At 41.0% G+C, this 21,935-nt stretch overlaps 2 protein-coding genes across 4 annotated transcripts in view; one reads left to right on the forward strand and one right to left on the reverse strand.

Annotated features, from left to right (window-relative positions):
• Nucleotides 1–6,262, reverse strand: part of IQCH (IQ motif containing H) — a 209,783-nt gene extending 203,521 nt beyond the window's left edge. For both annotated transcript variants that reach the window (XM_034660782.1, XM_002914284.4), the window contains exon 1: nucleotides 6,102–6,262. In XM_034660782.1, coding sequence (XP_034516673.1) covers nucleotides 6,102–6,152 — 51 coding nt within the window. In that variant the 5' untranslated portion in view covers nucleotides 6,153–6,262. The remainder of the gene's footprint in view (nucleotides 1–6,101) is intronic.
• A 73-nt stretch (nucleotides 6,263–6,335) lies between these two features.
• AAGAB (alpha and gamma adaptin binding protein) overlaps nucleotides 6,336–21,935 on the forward strand; it is a 58,564-nt gene continuing 42,964 nt past the window's right edge. For both annotated transcript variants that reach the window (XM_002914266.4, XM_034660781.1), the window contains exon 1: nucleotides 6,336–6,493. In XM_002914266.4, coding sequence (XP_002914312.1) covers nucleotides 6,421–6,493 — 73 coding nt within the window. In that variant the 5' untranslated portion in view covers nucleotides 6,336–6,420. The remainder of the gene's footprint in view (nucleotides 6,494–21,935) is intronic.

Consider the following 21,935-nt stretch of genomic DNA (forward strand, 5'->3'; position numbering starts at 1 on the left):
ATTATTGAGTAAAAATAAGGCAATGAAAGGAAAATGAATGACTGTAGGCTTTGGAACCAGGCAGATGTGAACTAGAACCCTATTTCCTCTTTTACGGAGCTTGCCGCATTTACTTAGTTTTTGAGAGCCTTTGGTGCTTTCATCGAAGGGGGCTAAACAGCTACCTGTTGGAATAGTGGCAAGAATAAAATGAGTTCAAGTACAGAAAGTGTTTCGTACAGGGTCAGCCACATAGGAGGGCACTGAACAAATGTTAATTCTCTTCTTCTGAATTGTCAAGCCCAGTGAAACTCCTTACACATAACTGGCACTTAATAAATGTTCATTGATTTGAATTGCTCTCTTAATCTTCCTCAAGAGTTTTTTATTTTCTTGCCAGATATTTCCTTCTCCCCTCTCAATAACCACCCATCTGTTTGTATAGTAATTACAATAGAGAGAAGTACTGTAGGAAATGTGTCACCAGACTTGGGTAGAAACAAAGATTAAGTTCTAAATCTCTGTTCTTCCTTCAAATAGATCCAGTCTACCATATTGAAATTTTACATGTCCCCCATCATCTCTGTGATCATCAAATGCATTGCTTTCCATATATTTCCTAGTTGGAGGAAGATTATTATTTTGACAGTTTGGGGACAGGGCTGCTTAATAAGAAGCCCTTGAAAGATTTAATACAGTGAAAATTTGTTCTAGACTTGTCTAGCCATACAACCAGATTCCATGTTGTCAAAAGCAGTTCCATAATTGCATTTTATTCATCTCTGCTAAAGATAGGGTTTGGCTGACTCATTCTCGTCACACTTGCCCACTTGTCCCTTCATTTTATGTTGTGTGCTCTGGGCAAACCAGACGGAGGAGGTGATAAGAAAGACAGCGATGATATCAAGCTGTCGATGAGTTCCAATATTTCAAAGGTTTGTGTTCACATAAAAAGGTTGGATTTTGGAAATATGATTTCCAATACTAATTAAAAAGCTAATTTTGATTGCAAGACTGGATTATGCTTGTTGCACACAGATTTGTTTAAGAGTTGGATCAAGCAAGCATTTTAGAAGTTGTATTAAAAAGATATCACACAATCATTAATAAAGTAGAAAAACAAAGCTTGTAAGAGTTATTAATAAAAGAAGGCACCAAGGAAACTTCCCGGACTCACAACCCCACTCCTTCAAGACTGTTTCACAAACATGCCATGACCTGTTTCGGGATCAACACACACGGGATCTCTCCCCCTGGGCAAGTTACTTTAGCTCTTTGTACCTTAGTTTCTTCTTCTGTAAACTGGGGCTAAATATGACACCTGCCTAACAGAGTTGCGGCAGTGTCTAGCTGTCTATGAAGTTGGCTACTATTTCAATTATAACGATGATTATTATCACTATAGTTAGAACCCCACTGTTCTGATCAGTTGAGGAAAGATCCAGCTGAAACCATCAAAGGTCTGAATGCTAGACTTAAAAGTGAAAGAAGTTAAGTAGTTAACAAAGGGCTGCCTAATAGAACTCTGTGTGGAGATAGTAATCACATGTCCTGAACCAAAAATGAGAACATGGGCTTTTGTATGTGATCCAAGAGTGGGACAGAATGTTTACGGTCAGAACTGTCCTGGGAAATCCAGACATACAAAGCACATGTTTTCATAATAAGTCACACAACGAGTTTATAATTAGAACACTGATTATTTGTCTTTAAAGATTTTTCCCCTCAAGTACTTTAGACATTTTATCAAAATATTTTATTATTAATTTGTATCATCTATTGTGCTTTCTAAATAATAGAGCATGTTAGTCCAGTTCCCTTCATTTTTGAATAGGACGTACATATTAGGAGACTGAATTAATGACTAGATCATTATCCAGTCGTCCAGGATCAATGGACCCAATCCCGTGCTAGGTAAAATGGGATATCGGAAAAATTCACTTGTAGCAGGGAAACAAGGCATACCTTATTTGCCTTATAGCATCACCCATAAAGTTTTAGTTAAGAATGGAATAGGCCTGGTTAAAAAGACAGGCTAAAATTAATTTTTTCCTTTTCTTCCAGTAAAAAGCAGGCTACTCTTAAAAAGACACAGAAATGAACAGAAAACTAAGTAATATGAAAAGACAAGAGACCAGATCTAATAACAACTCACATCTATTGAGTGTTACACATTATATGTTAGCCTATATCTTAACCCTTACAAAACTCCTAAGGGGGAGCTCATATGATCATCTTTATTCTTACTTGAGGGAATCTGAGGTTTAAAGTGGTTAAGTACCCTGTGTCAGGTAAGATAGCTGGTTAATTGGTGGAACTACTCAAATCCAGGCAGTCTGAATCCAGAAACTTTATGCCTAACCATTCACCAGTACATGCATAATATCTACAGATACACAAACAGGTATTTACAAATATACAAAGCTACAGGTTGGTGAAAATTCAGTGGAAAAGGCAGGATTTAAATACTGAGAGGAGCAAAAAGGGGCAAGAGAAGATTTTCTTTTTATACCAGGTTGACAGATTGAAAGGGTTTGAGAAGATTGCTTGCATTTTCTACGTATACGGGTCTACGCACAATACTCATCTTTGATCGATTTCTTTTCCATAATGTGAAATAATAATAGCCCTTGTCAGATAGCTTTGTTGTAGGGGGTTAAATGAGTTAAAATATGTACAGCACTTAGAAGTGTGCACAATACCCAGCAAATCCTGTTAGCTTTGATTATTGGGATTTTTCTTGGAAATCATATTACAGTTTATATTTTACAATACTATCTAAGGTAGAAGGTCTCAGAATTGAGCAGGCATCAGGGTAATCTGCAAGGGTTATAAGAACAGATCGCTGGGTTCTACCCCCAGAACTCCTGATTTAGTAGGTCTGGAATGAGGTCTGAGAATTTGTGTTTCTCTTAAGTCCTCAGCCAGTGCTGAAGATACTGGTCCTGGGGCCGCTCTTTGAGAATCACTGGTCTAAAGAGTTGCTTAATGTATCTGACTGAAACACGGACCTGGTGTACCCATTTAGGATGAAGCAAGTAGAGATTTGAAGTACCTCTGCTTTTCTGGCAACTTCAAATATATGTATATATGTATTATATATAATACATATATACATTTATAATATATTAATATATTATATAATTATAATTTATACATATTGCACTTAAATATAAATTGATAGAAACAATTTGATTGTCTAGGCTAATAATAAAGGAAGGGCACTTTATGATAATAAGGAACTATGTAGCTTTGGGGAAATTGGGTCAATTTAGAGTCAGAGGTGGACCTAATTCAAGCTATGTATCCTAGAGAAGAGAAAACTGAGGCCCAGGGAGGTGAAATGATTAGCCTAAAGTTACCCACCTGGGAGAATGTCATTGCCAAGGTCAGACCTCAGGATTCTGACTCCCCACAAAGTGCTTTTCACTAGATGTACTGCTTATGGGTGGCCTGTTTGAAGGACATAAATCATTGCCCCAAGCAGAAGTGGAATCCATGCTGCATGTCCGAGAGCAGTGCTGTATGCTCATAAATACTCCGGACTTGTTGAGAAAGTAGGGAAAGTCTTCCTCATTTCCTTGGTATATATATTCTCCATATTACCAGGGAGAATGTTCTACTGTGTCTAGAGATCAGCCTCATTAATCAGGTTAACACACAGGCTTGCTTTTTCTACACAGCCCTCCACTTAGTGTGTCCAGAATAACCCTTTTCAGCATAGGGGCGTGTTGATCAGCATGGATATGACTGTTGTCAGCTCTCCTGTTCCATTTTATAACCCTGTGACCACAGACACGGATACTGTAATGCTCTATCCTAGGTTGATCAAATAGCTACCTCTGGATCCTTCTCTGAAGTGAAAAGGCTCCTGCTTTTCAGTCGATACCCTGTTCTACACTGTTCCAAACCACAAGGGGAGCAGCCCTGGGAAGGAATTCTCTCAAGGGAAAGCGTGAAATTAGGTGTGAGAATTCTCCCCGCATTCTGTCTCTTTTTTAGAGATGTTCCAGTTCTGGAGAAAGAAAACTAAGGAGTGACCTAATTGTTCCTGTAGTCAACGTGAAGTATGCTGTGGGGGAAAACCGGCTGTTTCTGGGTAGGAGTCTCCATTGGTGTTCCAATTCTTTGGAGCCTGTAAACATGGGCCCTGGATTTAGAGGGTTATAAGTAGTAAAGAATCAACCTTTCCCAACGAGAGTTCTGACCTTTGCCCTTGGATACTGGGAGGTGATCTCTAGGCCCCTGGAGTGTCCTGCTTGATAAGTGTCTTTGCTTGGGGGCTTTGGTCACCAGACAGTCTAACAATGTGATTTATGATGGGGGCCTTGAGCCACGCAGTATCCGTTCCAACCTTTAGAGGAACGAGAGACTAAAGGCATTAGTGTGACCTCTGGGAAGGGTTGGAGATGAAAGGTCAGAACATGGGCAGTGTGTGATTGAGTCCCAGTAAAAACTCTGGATATCAAAGTCTTAGGCAAGCTTCCCTAGTTGGCAATACTCCATGTATATTGTTACACATCATGGCTGGGAGGAGCTAAAGCCATCCTTGACTCCATGGGGAAAGGATGACTGGAAGCTCCGTTTTGATACCTCTTGGACGCGGCCCTACGCATGCCTTTCCTTGGCTGGCTTTAATTTGTATCCTTTCGATGTTATAACACTGTAATTGTACGCATAGCACTTTCCTGAATTCTGTGTTACTCTAGCAAATTAGCCAGTGTGAAGGTGGTCAGGGCCCCCAGATTTGTAGATAGCTGGCCTGAAGTGAGGTTGATTTGGGGACTTCTGAACTTAGGCTAGAGTCGAAATGAAGGCAGTTTTGTGGGGACTGGTCCCTCAGACTTGGCAGTTTGCTAAATTCATCTAGGGTGCTAGTGACAGAGGATAACAGAACGTGAGGTAAGAAGATTTGGGTATTATTCATAATGGGGAACTCTGTGAAATTGGTGAGTTTAGGGGTTTGTATTTTGGAAAAGATGCAGTTAAAGAAGTCTCTCCTAGATGGGTGGTAAGAGACAAATAACCTCGCAGAAAAATCCATTGCAGATTTGAGTGAGAGTCCAAATAGAGTGAATTTAGGCAAATTACTTCAAGCCTTAGACAAATGGAGCTAAATACAAGTTAACAATGACGATTTATGCAGAAATGTTTTAAAACTACCATATGTAAATGTGAAAGAACAAAATTTTTGTGGGAAAAATCTGAGTATAACTGTCACAAACTGACTTATACTGGAGAAGACTTTTTTTTTTTTTTTATATTTCCCCCCTCGGGTTAGAAAGAGTCATTTCCCTGAGGTTTTTTGGGCACATTTCTAGATTCAAAGCTTTAACTTGTTAGGCAATCCAAGTTATCTTTAATGTATTTTCCTGTGTGTGTTCCTAAGCAAGGGACTTTGATTTAATTCATTTATTTATTTGAGATATAATTGACATATAACATATTTCAGGTATACAACATAATTATTCAATATTTGTGTAAACTGCAAAAATGATCACAATAAGTTTAGTTACCATCCATAACCGCCCATAATTTTTTCTTATGATGAGAACTTTTAAGATGTATGCTCTTAGCAACTTTCAAATGTAATAGTACAGTATTATTAACTACAGTCACTGGGCTATATATTACAGCCCCAAGACCGAATTATTTGCATGGTACTTTCAGGTGCAAACAATTTAGGTGCATAAGAAAAGTGGTTTACATATTTCAACTTCTTCCCAGATTTCTTATCTCCCCAAAGTGTCTGACTTGTATTTCCCTCATATCAAGGGTTCAAATTTTTCTGAACATAACATTTTAAAACGGTGCCTCAGTGTAAGATGGATTTTCGGAAGTTAAGGCTCTGGGGTGAGGTGTATGGTCTTGGAGTTTTAGCAGAGGCAGAACAGTGGAGCTTCTGGAGCGCAACCTCCAGGGCAAGGCACGGGCGGCGCGTTAGGCTCCTGGCGGAGGTCTGGGTGGGCATATTTGGGAGTTCTCGGAGGGGCGGTACCCTCCGCACGCCGGAGGCAGTCTGGGGGCGGCGCTCCAAAAGGGTGGGCGCGAGTGGATCGGCGCTGCTGGGCCTCGCTCGGAAGTGTCTTAGCTGGCCAGGGCCCGGAAACCCCATTTCCCACCTGGATTAGGATGGTTCCGATGGGGTCGTAGTTCTCAGTCTCCTGTGCCATGGCTAGGGCCGGAGAGGGCTGCCTCCCGGAGGAGGAGCGTTCTCCAGCGCCGGGGCCAGGTGCCGAGAGCGCTCGTCCCCATGGCAACCCCACGCGCAGCCCGGTCTGTTCTACGCCGGGAGCGGAAGAGGGGGTGTGGGAGGAGTCAGGGCCGCCCGTTCTTCCCGTCAACGCGGCCTTCCTTGCGCGTCTCCCCCGCGCGCCGTCGGCCGTGGTACAGCCCAAGGCGGAAGCGGCTCTGGGACGGAACTGGCTCGCGAGCGTAGCTATGGCTGCGGGCGTCCCCTGTGCGCTTGTCACCAGCTGCTCCTCCACCTTCTCCGGAGACCGGCTGGTCCAGCGTGAGTAGCGGGGCTCCTGGGCCGACGTCCAAGCCACCCCAGTCTCGACGGGCAGCGGCCTCAGAACCGCGGTCTCGCTCTCGGCCTTTGTCGTTGCCGTGGGCCCTGGGCTTTTCCTCCTCTCGGCGGGGGCCAGAGGCTCCTCGGGTGCCGCTCAGACCCGGTCCCGGTGTCCAGGCACCGCTTCTGTCTTCCCCTAGCTCTCACATTCATTGCTTGTCTGCCCGCCCTGCGCGCTGTTGCTTTTCTTCCAGCTTTTTCTGCAAAGTGGGACTCATCCCTGCCCCGCCCAGCTCACGGGTTGTGCGGGCAGCTTTGAGATGAACCGAAAGGCGCTCTGGAAATTGTACCGAGTTAGCCGGCTGTAGGGTGCAGAAATTGGGATGCTTGTCGCGGTCCCTGCTCCTGAGGTGGACAGTGGGTTTCCTCTTGGCTCCCCCCTGATCTATATGAGTTAGCCTTGTCCCCTCCACTCCTGTTATTCTCTGCCTTGCCTTCTTCCTGAGGCGCGTAGGCTCTCGGGCAACATTAGCTTTTGGGTGTTTCTAGAAGGGCCCAGTTTCTTGGCCTCTGGACCTTCATGGTGTCTGTCAAACGAAATAACTCCTGAGAGAAACCTTAGGCGAGACCAGTGTAGTAGAGCATAGGACTGGGTCCTAGGCTCAACTCGTTCAGTAAAGGATTCTGTGAAGTTGATTGTAACCCAAGACACCTGTTTCAAATGCGTGGCCTCGAGTCAGAGCAGTGACTTTCAGCTGCGTGATAGCACACTTAACCTCCCCCCTGCAGCTTTCTTATCTGTAAGGTGCTGGTGATTTTCACAGCATTGTTGTGCTTAACCCAGACGCTGGCATAGAGTAAACATTCGATAAATGGTAGTCATTATTATTAAAGCACATTCTCTCTCTAACCCCCAGTTTCCTGCTCCTAAAAATGGGGCACATGAGCCTATCTCACAGAATTATTTGAAAGACAGGTGACATTTTGAAAGCACTTTGTAAACTGTAAAGCATCACACAGCTATATATATTGTTTCTGTGCCTGTCCAATGATAGAATTAGGCAGGACGTCCCTCCAACACAAATATTCTATAAACTTAGTTATCATTTGTGACCACTTAAGTTCATTGCCAGGGTAGAAATTTAACTACAGCACTTACTAAATGAAGTAACTGCTCTATGCCATTTCCTTACCCCTTAGTAGTGCTCTTTCCCATTTATTCCCTTTCTTTTCTTTTTAAAAGATTGTTTCATTGTAAAAGTAGTGCATTAAATAAGATTTAGCATATCGAGAAAGGAGAATGTCAACCATGGTATCATCACCCAAACACAATTCCCGTTAACATTTCTGTGCATTTCCTTCTAGTCTTTTTTCCAATACTTATGTTAAAAAAATTGTAACTACATTTCATACATAATTTTTATCCCACTATTTTGTATATAATTTTTGTTTTATACGTTGTTTTTATATTTTGTATGTAAAAATTTTAAATATTTTTATATATAAAATATATGTAAATATAATTAACACATTCATAAAATATATAAAATAATTTATATAATTTATATTTTACATATAATTTGTGTGTGTATATATATATTTTTAAAAAAATTTTTTTTTTTTTTGAGAGAGAGAGTGAGAGAGGGCACACGTACATAGGGCAGTGGGAGAGAGAGAATCCTAAGCAGGTTCCAGGCTCAGCACAGAGCCCTGGGGGTGAAGGGGCTTGATCTCATGACCTTGAGATCATAACCTGAACTGACATCAAGAGTCAGATGCTTAACCGACTGAGCCAGCCAGGTGCCCCTGTGTATAATTTTTATTCTGGTATTTTTCATTTAACATTACATAATTTATGATGTAAAATTACTTTCCATCACATTGCCTCTAGTGAACATAAAATTTGCTCAAGATTTTTAAAATTCTTGGTGTATTTAGCTTTATAAAATAATTACATGCATTTGGATTTCCATTACTGATATATAAAAGTCCTTTCAAAGCCAATCGCAGAAATATTTGTAAGTATTCTGATGGCTATGGTACTCCCTCTGTGCACATTAAGGATCAGAATTGGCAGACGTGGTCACTTCCTTGAAGGAGCTGATGACCTATAGTTGGCAAATAGTAACACTATTTCCTTAAAGTACATTAGCATCCTTAGGGGTAAAATTAATTCTGTAAAATAATCCACTTTGTTTCCAAATGTAAAATCCCTCTGAGATACAGCAAAAGCCAACTTTTGTGTTGATTAAAATGAGGTGGACTTTCTTTCCTCTGTGATTCCATTAATGCTGTGTAGGGAAAAAATAAGAGCAGTTAGTGAAGACATTACTTGTAAGGAGAAGTGAACTGTAACAGAGGGCTTTATCATTTCTTCCTAGGTTGTTGATAGGGAAGTGGTGGGTAGCACTAGACAGCAGTATTTCCTGAGCGTTTGTTCTGTTTTATTATAATTAAAGATTGCATTTATTTAACCATGAATTGAGTCTAATTTTGATGTCAGAGATAAAGACCATATTGAATGATGTTTGTCAAGTGTTCAGTGATAATAGGCCACAGTATGATTTTGGTTGAATCTGATCTTTTTGGGGAAGGTTTGGTTTCATTTCATTCATCAGGAAGAGGAACTTTAGGGTTTCTCCAGTTTCTTTCAACATCTGATCTCTTTTACTGCTTTTACCCAATGGGAAATATTTCATAATCAAATAACCAGGTTTGTTATAAATACACATGAAATAAAAATCAATAGGCCTCTGCTGTGGATAAAATGCATGCATGGATTTTGTGAAAACCTTTTTCATTTTGTCATTCAAAGGCCTTATTTTCAGTATTCTGGGTGGGTGTCTGACATCAGGTAAAAGGGCATTACAGACTGCGTAGACTTTTAAGGGATAATGCAGGCTCAGGACGCTCAGGCAAGGCTGTATGTGTATGAGAGCAGGTGTCTGTACTCCAGGGCCAGACCTCTTTCCACCTCATAGTCCTATAGGATTTTACTTTCGTTCTGGAAAAGTGTATTCTGACGCTAAACACAGAGCCGGTCTCTGTGCCAGTAACTGTAGCTAAGATGACGGTTAAGGTACTACTCCTGCTCTTCGGAGGGCTGTAGTGGAAGTGTGTGCTCCACTTGTGAAAATACTAAAATGTAAATACCTAAGTTTTAACATTTTACTTTCATAGAGGGAACTTTATTTTTAACTCCAGTATAGTAACACACAGTATTTATATTAGTTTCAGGTGTATGGTATAGTGATTCAGCAATTCTGTACATTACTCAGTGCTCATGAAGGTAAGCATACTCTTGGGGCACCTGGGTGGCTCAGTTGGTTAAGAGTCAGACTCTTGATTTCAGCTCAGGTCATGATTTCAGGGTCGTGAGATCTAGCCCTGCCTGGGGCTCAGCACGGATTCCGCCTGAGGATTCTTTCTCTCCCTCTCCTTCTGCCCCTCCCCCTTCTTGTTCAGGAATACAATAAATAAATAAATAAATAAAATCTTAAAAAACAAAAAAGTGTACCCTTAATCCCCTTCACCTATGTGACCCATCCCCTTCACACACTTCCCCTCTGGTAACCATCTGTTCTCTGTAGTTAAGAGTATTTTTTGGTTTGTCTTTTTGCTTTATTTACTTGTTTTGTTTCTAAAATTCCACATATGAATGAAATCATTGGCTGTTGTTAATAACCCTGCAATAAACATTAGGGGTGCGTGTATCTTTTTGAATTAGTGTTTTCGTTTTCTTTCATTAAATATCCAGTAGTGGAATTACTGGGTCTTATGGTAATTCTGTTTTTAATTTTTTGAGGAATCTCAATACTTCTTTCTAGTCCTAGAAGGAGCTTTAGATAGAAAAGTCCCTGGAGGCGCCTGGGTGGCACAGCGGTTAAGCGTCTGCCTTCTGCTCAGGGCGTGATCCCAGCGTTCTGGGATCGAGCCCCACATCAGGCTCCTCTGCTATGAGCCTGCTTCTTCCTCTCCCACTCCCCCTGCTTGTGTTCCCTCTCTCGCTGGCTGTCTCTATCTCTGTCGAATAAATAAATAAAATCTTTAAAAAAAAAAAAAAAAAGAAAAATATATTAAAAAAAAAAAAAAGTCCCTGGAGACTTGTTTGATGGTGTTGAAGTGTGTAATGCTAACTCAGCAGCTATAAGCCATTCAGGTTCTATGTCTGAACATTTGGAGCAAAATTCTTTCTTTTAGTGAAATGTGGGATTTGGAGATCTTACAATTATAGCAAACATTGGTAGGTATATCAGTACCCTTCTCAAATGTATTTTAAAAAGACGTGTAGGGGCGCCTGGGTGGCACAGCGGTTAAGCGTCTGCCTTCGGCTCAGGGCGTGATCCCGGCGTTATGGGATCGAGCCCCACATCAGGCTCCTCTGCTGTGAGCCTTCTTCTTCCTCTCCCACTCCCCCTGCTTGTGTTCCCTCTCTCACTGGCTGTCTCTATCTCTGTCAAATAAATAAATAAAATCTTTAAAAAATAAAAATAAAAAAAAATAAAAAGACGTGTTCGCACGTCTTTTAATTTGGTTCTTGTATCCCTGTGAAGTCATGAAGTCAGGTTATCTCCATTTTGTAAATGAAGAAATTGTGGCTTGGAAATACCAGGTGCCTTGCCCAAAGTGCTCAAGTACTAAGTGTTGCAGCATATGTTCACATTCAGGATTTGTAGGCGCGGAGTACGTGAATGTAATGTGTTGGAATTCCTTAGCAGTCAGAACTATTTAAATTTAAGATGTGGCGTTGGTGTAAGAAATGATAGAGAAGATGAACCCCTAAAAGAGGGTTTTAAAATAGGGGGTTTTAAATAGAGGGTTTTGCATTTCCGTTTAGGAGGTTTGGAGTCTTAATTCTGAGTGAAGAAAAAAACATCTTTGTCCAAAGGACCTGTATTTAAAAAGAGCATTATGTATGCCCGATAGTTTTGAACAGGATCTGGATTTTTATTTTCTCAATTGAGTGTACTCAGAGTAGAGGCATATTATATATTCATCATTCCTATGCAGGATTAACATTGAAAATAGGAAGTTATTCAAGATCATCTCTACCATCCCTTCTAGATACAAGATTCTATGTTACCACATTACTTACTTTTACTTTTATGGTAGATCATATGGTGCTTCTTACCTCTGACATTCTTAAGTTTTGTGTGTGCATTTTTTTGAAAACTGCCCCATTTTTTTTCGTAGTATAGTATCACATTCAGCTTGTTGACATTAATACAATCCACCAGTCTTACTCAGATTTCACCAGTTTGACTTTTACTCATTTGTGTATGTGTACGTACATAATTTTGTCACCTGTGGTTTGTGTATCTACCACCACAGTCAATATACTGAAGAGTTTCAATACCACAGGGATCCCTTGCATTGCCCTTTTATAACCCCACCCATCTCTCTCCCAGGTTATGCCTCCAGTCTTTATGCCTAACGCCTGGCAACCACTAATCTGTCCTCCATTTCCAAAATGTTGTCATTTCCAAAATGTTGTACAATCGGAACCATAGAGTAAATTACTTTTGGGGATTGATTTCTTTTTCCGCTCAGCGTAATTCCCTAGAGATTCATCTTTATTGCATGTGTCAGTAATTCATGCCTTTTGACTGCTGAGCAGTATTCCGTGGTAAGGGTGTGCCACAGTTTAAATATTTACCTGCTTCCAGTCTTTGGTTCCTGGTCCTGTTTTTGTATAAAGTTTTATTGGCACACAGCTATGACCATTTGTTTACATTTTGTCTACAGCTACTTTGCAGAGTTGAACAGTTGCACCACAGACCATATGGCCCACAGCCTAAAATATTTCCTGTTTGTTCCTTTATTGTAGAAGTTTGACTAACCTGTATTCTGTGTACTAATGTGCTTAACTGTTAGAACATTCGAATGCTATTGTTACAATCATTCTTCTCATTTTGCAAAGAAATTGCAGTGCAAAGAAATTAAGTAATTTGCTCAAGGCCAAATAGCTGAGCCAGGTTTTGAACCCCGGCCCTCTGGCTCTACGAACTGCCTTTTAACCAGTCCTGCTCTCAATTAACTCAAGATGGGGAGCTGAAACCAGGAAAGGCACCAGAGAGGCAGCAGCTGAGCGATGGGGGTTCTCTTTGAAGGCTGAAGGGATAATAGGATTTAGCCTGTAGTCATTTGCTTTCTTAGGAGAATAATGCTTGGAACAGAGCTAAAACTTCTCACCAATTTGAACTTAGCAATTCCACATAGGACTTTCTACATTTTCCCAGGATTTCACTAAGGCTCAGGCCCCAGGTCCTGGTCACCTGGTTTCCACAGCTCCCTTGGCAACTGGAGCATTAACAATTGGCCATTGTTTTCTTCTGCTTATCTCCCAGGGATTTGCAGTTAAGTAGGGACCCGGTCCTAGAGAAACCTCCTTGGACTGGGGGGGGGGTGGCGAAATGGTGACTTAAATAAAATGCATTCTTTCCATCATTTTAGATGGGAAGACTTATGCCCAGCTGAGATTTGGGTCTCCCGTTAATCAACTATCTTGATTTTCCCAGGATTGAGAATTTCTTTTTAATTGAAATATAGTTGACATATATTAGTTTCAGGTGTACAACCTGTTGATTTGATGATTATAAACATTACGAAATGCTCACCACAGTAGTGTAGTTACCATCTGTCACCATAAAAAATTATTACAATATTACCAACTGTATTCCCTATGCTGTACTTTCTATCCCTGTGACATTTATTTTATAACTGGAAGTTTGTGCTTCTTAATCTCCTTCACCTATTTCGCCTATCTCCGCAAACCCGTCCCCTTTGGCAACCATCAGTTTGTTCTCATATTTATGAGTCTGTTTCTGTTTTTGTTGTTTTGGTTTTTAGATTCCACGTAGAAGTGAAATCATACGGTATTTGTTTTTCTCTGGCTAATTTCCCTTAGCAGAATAGCTTCTAGATCCATCCATGTCGCATTTTAAAGTTGCAGTAGACACCCCACTTTTGGAGTAGGGTATTTGACTTCCTATGTTTGGAATTCAGAAGCACTTAGCCATGGAAACAGTGCTCCAGTCCTGCAGAACCAGATAGCTCAATTATATATGATGGGTGAACTAGGCTTTGGGGAATTACACAGGCAAAGCCAGCCATCACTTATGACATTGTTTCTTTGGAAAACATTCGTTCTTCAAGACTGGGAGTTTGTTTCTTGGCCTATCAGACCTGTATCCTTACAAAAGGATCTTCAAGTAATTTACTAAGGAGAACATTCCTATTTCAAAGGTAGGAGCTTGTACAGCTTCGCTGACCGACATTGTCCAGCAGGGAAGAGGATAAAAGCTTGGGTTTTTTAAATTGCATTTTCTGGAGCTGCTTTAGTATTCTGAGTAGACCCTTTTACTCTGGGAATAAGTTATAATTTTTGCTTAAGCAAAGTTGTTTATTTTGTTGTGGTAGGAAGACTCTGCCTTTGATTTGATTGTATATTTCCAAGGCTTTATTTTCTTTAAAGGAAGGATGATTGGACTAACAAGATCTTCCACGAATGGTTTAAGGTTGTCATCAGAGAGTGATACAGTAAGTGGTCAGACTTAGTCTGACCAGCGATTTCAGCTGGTATGGGGTAGAGGATTATTTTTAGCTATGATACTTAATATATTTTTAAATTTTCGATTAACAGTAAAAGGGGTCTTAAGATTTTTATCTTGATTAAAAGAGGGATGTTTAATCATCAACCTAAGGAGGAAAAAGATTAAATACAAGTTCATAATTCTCTCCAGACCCAAAGGAACTTAAAAAATGTGCCCATGTTATCCTTCTAGTGTGAGCACACACGTGTGTGTGTGTGTGAAGGAGAGACATTCAAGCTCAAAGAAGTTGTGATTTTCCAAGGTGGTTCAGCCCATAAACGCTGGGGAGCCAAGATTCAATTCTAGTTCTTTTATATACATGAAACGTGGTGAATTCTTGGCAGCTAGAGCTGTGTGTATCCGAGGTGGAGGTAGGAATAGGAGAAATTGCAGTAAAAGATTTTACTACTAAGATGAGAACTTTATGGCTTAAATTAAGTGTACACTTTTTCCTTCATGGTAATTAGAGCCTTAGTAGATGAACTATGATAGTTTAAATAATTAAGACACATTTATTGGTGTCCAGTTCATTTCCTTGTGGAGTAGAGAATTTGACTTTTTGGGTGAGGTTATTGTAGGTGAGGGAAATGATTATAAGGTGTTTGCCTTCCCAACAAACGGCATTCCAGTAAAGAGGGTGGAGAGTACGAGGAGACACACCAGTGGAAAAGTATTATGCATTAACCCCTGTTGCACAGAACCATTTATGATACAGAGAGCATTGTATCAACCTGGACGAGTCTAAGTACATCCGGACTCAGACCTTTACTTCTGGGCCATTAACTGCTTATTTTGTACAGCTAAGGTAAAAACATCTAGAGTGTGCAGTGGTCATTTGGTTTAAACAGCTTGCCCTGTGTAATGCCTCAACAAATAGTGACACTTCATAAATCATGAAATCTGATATAGAACCACTTTTTAAAAGGTTAAGGTATGAAAATTGTTTTGAATATGTCTGGCAGGAGTGATCATCTGGACATGACATTGTGTTTGTGTTGGAGCCGGGGCACACAGATACCATAAACACATCTCTAATAATTACCCAGAAAGCAAGGTTGACGTGGATTAAGACAAGGAGGACAGTTGTGAAACTCAGAGAGCCTGTGTGGCGTTGTAGGTTCAATAACAAATCACCTATTTAGGGTTTAATTTTCCACACTGACCTGAAGGGCTGTTCTACACGGAGATGGGGAAAAGTGTTATCGTCCTTGGGCCAAAATCCAAATCCGTATGCTTAGAGCAGGAAAATGTGTGATCATTTGGTAATAAACAGCTGAGCTAAGAAAATTGCCATTCAGTCTGAATTCCGCTGGAGTTGCTAGGGGGTTTATGATGGGGGAGGAGACTTTCTGTGAATCGAGCACTGAGTTCTACCCTTTTCCTGGCTATATTGACTTTAAGCAAGTAAACTTTCCTCCCACAGATAATTTACAGTGTTTTTACCTTTGCCATTGTTCTAAGTCTCTAAAACAGTATGTGCCTCAGTCATCTACCTGCTCAGTAAAATGAAGACATTATCTTCTAGCTTCCATGATTTTTTTTAGCAGTTTTATTGGAATCTAATTTAAATATCATAAAATCCACTTATTTTTGGTGCAGAACATTTATGGCATCCTGGAAGGAAACCTTGTGCCGATTTGCAGTCACTCCCCATTCTCACCCCCCAGTTCTAGGCAACCACTAATGTACTTTGTCTTTGCAGATTTGCCTTTTGTGGACATTTTATTTAAAAGAAATCCTGTAACATGTCGTCTGTTGTGTCTGCCTTCTTTTATTTAGCTTAACGTTTTTGAGATTCACCCATATTATGGCGTGTACTTCATATTTCATTGTATGGACATACCACACTGTATCTATTCATCAGTTGATAGACCTTGAGTTATTCCACTTTTTGGCCATTATGAGTAATGCAGTTATGGAGATTCAAAGAAACTGCTGTGCTATTTTAAGAAACTGCCAAACTGTTTCCAGAGTGGCTGCACTGTTTTATGTTCCCATCAGCAATGTATGGGGGTTCCAGTTTCTCCTCATCTACAGCACTTGTTATCATCTGTATTTTTGATTACAGCCAGTCTAGTGGGCGTGAAGGAGTTTGTCACTATGGTTTTGATTTGCATTTCCCTAATGACTAATAATGCTGAGAATCTTTTCATGTGCATATAGTCCATTCATATATCTCCTTTGGTGAAATGTCCATTCAGCTCTTTTGCCCATTTTTAAGTTGGGCTTGCTTTTTTTTTTTTTTGTCGTCTTATTAATGAGTTGTAAGAATACTTTATATATTCTGGATACAGGTCACATATATAATTCACATGTATTTTGTCTTGTTCTATGACTTGTCTTTTGGTTTTCTTGATGGTATCTTTTGAAATACAAAAGTTTTGAGTTCATGAAGTCCAGTGTGTCATTGTGTTCTTTTTCCATGATCTTTTGACCGTGTGCTGCCCAATCATTTTACCCTTCTTGAAGGAACTTTTAGGTCCTGGGACATTGGATGTGTTAGCTTTATGGTGTTCTCCAATGGATCAGGCTTATTTTCAATATTTGAATACAGGGACTGCAGAGTAGATGTTGTTCATTAAACATACTCGGTTTTGGAAAATTCATCTCAGGCATGTTTACCTTCTTTCAGAGTAAGTTAGCATCTGCTGCAGACTGTTGTCATCCTGAGCAGACACTGATATTTTTTGTGAGGTTTGAATAATTAACATTTGAATGTGAAAAGTATTTTCATTTCATAATGGTCCTGTTTAGGCTTATGTATTCTTTTCCCAGAAAACCACCATTCATAAATTATTTTCAAAATATCTAAGGTTAATTGCCAAATAACTTTTATGGTTAAAATAACTAAGACACTTGAGATAGATTTTATTATAGATTTTAGGAGATTGTAATGCCTGGCTAGGTTCAGTTCTGTGAGAAAGAATAAAACCAACTTTGCATTCCAGAACTTGTCTTTCGTTTCATAAATACAGCTAAGTCAGTTTCACAGGGCTTCCAAGCCTTAGCACTGTTGGCATTTCGGGCCCGGTAGTCCTTTGTCGTGTAGGTGTCGTCCTGTGCCTTGTAGGATGTTAAGCAACATTCTTAGCCTCTGCGCACTCGACGCCAGTAGCATCTCCCGACTTGTGACAACCAAAAATGTCTCCAGATGTTGACGTGTCCCCCAGAGGGGCAAAATCACCCCTCCCCCCATAAAGAATCACAGCTTTAGATGTATATCTAGAACTGTGGTTGTGAATAAAGAATAGTGATAGAATTCAAAGAAGTCCCTCTCCCCTATCTCGAGGTAGGAATTGTCCATGAGCCGTGCCGCTGGGGTTGATAAAATGGTCTTTGCGCGCAGCCCGGGAAACTTAGAGGCTGGTGGTTCCTCCTTGGCCCTCATAAAACACTTCTCCATACTCTCTCTCCCCTTCCTGCCAGCTTCTTCCTGTTCTTTTGTGCATGTCTGTCTCACTGCGTTGTGAGGTTTTCTGAGGGCAAGCACAGACCATGTATTATTCGCCCTGCCCCCCGCATTCCCCCACCCCCAGTTATTTTAAGATGAAGAAGCTGTGATGACCAATTCCAGATGGTTACTGGGAGAAGGTAAACTGCAGGAAAAGGAGGAGGGCTGAGTTAGATTTCCTCCGCTCCAACTTTAAAACTTTCCCACTGTGATATAAAAAGCCCCAACAGTGGAGGAGAAGAGATGTGGATTTCAAGATGTGACCAGGGAGGAGGAGTGTGTGAGGAAAAGGTAACTAAGCGTTGTAAGCAAACCGGAATCGCTGTCCTCTTGTTCAGGCTTTGCTGTGTTGCCCTAACCCAAGTTATTCTGCCTCAGCAACTTAATACCGCTCCGGCCAGCCTGCTGTCCTTCAGACTGCAGCCAACACTGCATGTCCGAGCCCCCGGAGGCTGCAGGACGATTACTCAGAGAATCACACATGAGAATTTCCCTGCGTTTGCCTGTGTGAAGTCCCGACCCTGACGTTGCAGTTTGAACCTTTCAGCATCACCCAGGCTTTGATGGCCCTCTCCGATGCAGCCCTCGATCTGCCCCTGCCCTTGGGGAATCATCTTGTTAGTTCACAGCGGCTACAGAGTACGCGACAGCAGCACTCACCTTAGAGGGCGTTCTCGTGAAATCGTGGCTATAAAATTGTAACGAGTTGCAACAATATGGAGCCGTTATGATTTTTAATTTTAATTTTTTGCCTCTCCTTGCAGGCTAATGAAAACACTGGCTTTCGTAGTTTTTCCTCTATCACATTTTACTCAGTTCTTTTCTTTCATAATGGCTACTTTCCCCTTCAGCTGACGTCAGACTCTACCGCGTCCTATAATTTTCCTAATTGCTTTCTCTTCTGTTTCAGTCTGTGCCTTAACAATGGAAAAGAAACATTTGAGAAGGCATATCTTGGGAAGGAAGGGGCCAGAGCCGCTTAAGGAGGTGTTGATTTCCTAATTCCATTTTCTCTTACCAGCTTCCTTCAGTGCATCTCTGACTTCGTCTCTTGTCTATAGGCAAAAAACCTGACCTGGGGGGGAGGAAGGGAGCGTTACTGAGGGCTGCTCTGGGTCCAATGCCTGCCTGTGCCTTCTCACGCGCTGTTCTCTTTAATCTACAAGAAGCCATTTGAGAAGTGTGTGTGTGTCCCCTTTTACGGCTGAGGAAGTGAGACACAGAGAGGTTAATTTGTCATTCTCACAGAGGGCAGATGCAGGTCTGTGTGATCCCAGGTCTGAGCTGTCTCTATGGCCTTTTCTGTTGTGGTTAGTGCTGCCAGTATAGTGGAGGGAGCAGAACCTTGGGTTCCTTTCCATGGATACCATGAAAGAGACTTGTATCTGGGGTGGGGGGTGACGATACCTCGCTGTAAAGGCAGCTTCAGTCCAGTGAGAAAGAATAAAACTGGGCAAATACTAATCTTTGGAAGGATCATCTTGATTCAGAGTGACAGCTATCATTTTGCTCTGGGCGTAGAAAATATGATTTAACCACTGGACAACTTCTCTTCACAAAGAATGACATGATTAGTTAAGGGAACATTAATTCTGCTGGTATCAAAAGTATCCTTAATTGTACGACTGAAGAAGATGGGAATAATCCAAACCAATATCGATGCACGTAGTTTAGAACGGACTTGTTTTGGGGCACCTGGGGCGCCTCAGTCGGTTAAGCGGCCGACTCTTGATCTTGGCTCAGGGCTTGATCTCAGGGTTGTGAGTTCAAGTCCCGAGTTGGGCCCGTGGAACCTACTTAAAAAACACACACAAAAACCGCAGTAGAATGGTCTCGTTTTGTCCTTTTTGGTTGGAGTGGATAGGGGAGGGGTAAGGTAAGGGGGAGGCGTGAGAGAGAAAGAGCGCGTGCGCGGTAGAGTTTGAAAATGGATATTTTCGGTGTTCCGGGAATTCACCTTGGAACTTCGGTTTGCTTCCTAATTCATGCTAAAGAGAGTATCACCTCTTACTGATTCTGAACTCAAGAAAGCTAGATGCCTCCTTCCGTGTGATTGCTTACCAGTTTTACACTGTGAGTGAGGCAACATTACGACAGACGGAAGCACGAAGCCCGCGTGAGGACAGAGCGGTGCTTGGGTTGCTGAGCCGACATGCTTCCTTGGCATGCCGCTTTCCTCAGCTCTCTTGAATCGTTCTGTCACTCACTTGCCGTGTGGGACTATCAGGAAAAGAAGTGCCTGAAAGAAGTGAGAAATAAATTGGAGTTGCTGGAGAATTGATGGCTATGTATAACAGTTTCTCAAACAGGGAAAGAGATTTCTACTTGCACTTAAAACCCGGGGAAAGGTTTATACTTGCTACTGGAACTGGGTTGACATTTAACTTCTCATCTGAAAATACTACAGATTAACTATTTTAAGCTGTGAGACCAAGTTTGTGGTAACAGACCGGCAATTAATCATCTAGTATTTGTCTCTTAAAAAATGATGTATTGCAGCTCCACCAGGTGGCTGCCAACAGTGTGAATGAGACAGGCCAACATCCACCAGGAGGAGGGAGAAGCTGCTCTCGATTTTATTTGTGCATCATCTTGACTACATCCAAAGTCAGTTTAGGGAAGTGCAAAGAAGGGAGAAAGAACATTGCAGGGTTTTCTAGGAAGTCTGGCAGAAAACCCCCACATGATCACTGTGACTCAACTTTGGACATAGAAATACCCCAAGCCCATACACAGTTTTTGAATGGGTTAATTGTGCTTCAGGCTTGTATATTCTGGTGCCCTTGTTCTGGCTGTTATTTTTGGTTTTCATGAAAGAGCAGGGGCCCATAGGTTAGCTTTGGCTTACGGCCATCGGACGCTTGAGCGTGATCTAGCTCAGATGCTAAATGCCACGTGCAGCAGTGAGTGGAGAAAAATGCTGGTGTCCGAGTTTCATTTTAGGCTCTTCTCCTTTGGGCAAGTGGCGTCTTTTTTTTTTTTTCTTTTGGCCCTCAGTTTTACCATCTGTGAAATGAGTAAGTGGTCCTGGCTGATCTCCAGAAACTCTTAGTCATGTGCATAAGCGTTTGAGCAATTTTTGTTTTAATCTGGAAAAGAATAAACGTGTTAGACGTTTGAAACCAAATAGAAAAGATGAGCGAGAAGAGCTATATTTAGTGGGGACATTTACATTTTTTAAATTAAACTCTACATTATATTGATGACAGGAAGAATGAGACTGTTCACTTTTCTCTAGTTGTGAGATGGCACAGATGTGATAATAAAGTCCATATGCAGTCTCGCCGAAGGGATCTGATTAGGCGTAAAATGTTAAAAATAAAAGAATCTGATAAGTAAATTGAGCTATCAAGTTATTCTAGGCAGCGCAAGGAGTAAGAAATACACACACACACACACACACACAGCTACAAAAATACCGAAAGGTGGAATTCGTTTTCCCAACTTATTGGTTCTGTTCTGTCTAGGTATAGAGAAAAGAGAAATTGCTTCTGTGTTCAGTAAATATCTTTATCATTTGAAAATCAGAGACAGTATAACAGTGAAATTTTAAGAGCTCTGATTAACACACACTGGTTCGTTCTCTTGTATCCTACGCGTTGATTAATAAAGCGAACCACCCGTAATGGATGCAAATATCCTAAATTGCAGTTAGTAAGTAGATGACACCTTCGACTTGATTTTTTTCATGTTAGTTGAAGACAGTGATTTCAAAAAAGCGTAACTGAAATTTTCTTCCAATTTTTAACAATACCGCCAGCTTAGGAAGTATCGAGAACTGGTTGTGATGATGGTAGGAGTCCTCGTCCCACGCTCCTTGTACTTTGCCCCTTAACCAGTTTTACCCTTTTTGCTTCCCCACTTCAAACAAACAGTCAATTCGTTATTTTTAAAAATTACCCATGAATGAAGAAAACTGATTCCATATGGTGGCTCCTCCTACCCTTAAAAAAAAAATCAGTTTATACATTTTTTGCTACTTCCCCTGGTTTCGTTTGCCTTCTTCCATATGTGCTTTTATCTGCATATTGCTATGCCACCTGCTTGAAGTTTGGAAGATTAGCTTTGAATGCAGCATAGACTTTGATCTAGGAGGGTTTTTTTTTTCCCCTGTGAGACATTTACATGAAAACAGAATCTTTGATTATCATACTTTATCTGTTCCTCCTGCTTATTTCCTACCTGAACTTGTCATAATGCTCCTTGAAGGACATTGCAGCTGGTTGCTATGGAATTGATTGATAATTAGTAAAAGATTACTTTAGATAGAAATGAAGCAGCAAGAACTGATTTCCTAAAGAGACAAGATAAATTCAGATTTTCAAATATTGGCACAGACCTCATGGTAATTTAAAAGTAACAATTCTGGTTGTGGTGAAAAATTTTAGAAAGTTAATTT

This window comes from Ailuropoda melanoleuca, chromosome 5 (genome assembly GCF_002007445.2).
Source record: "Ailuropoda melanoleuca isolate Jingjing chromosome 5, ASM200744v2, whole genome shotgun sequence".
Lineage (NCBI taxonomy): Eukaryota > Metazoa > Chordata > Mammalia > Carnivora > Ursidae > Ailuropoda > Ailuropoda melanoleuca.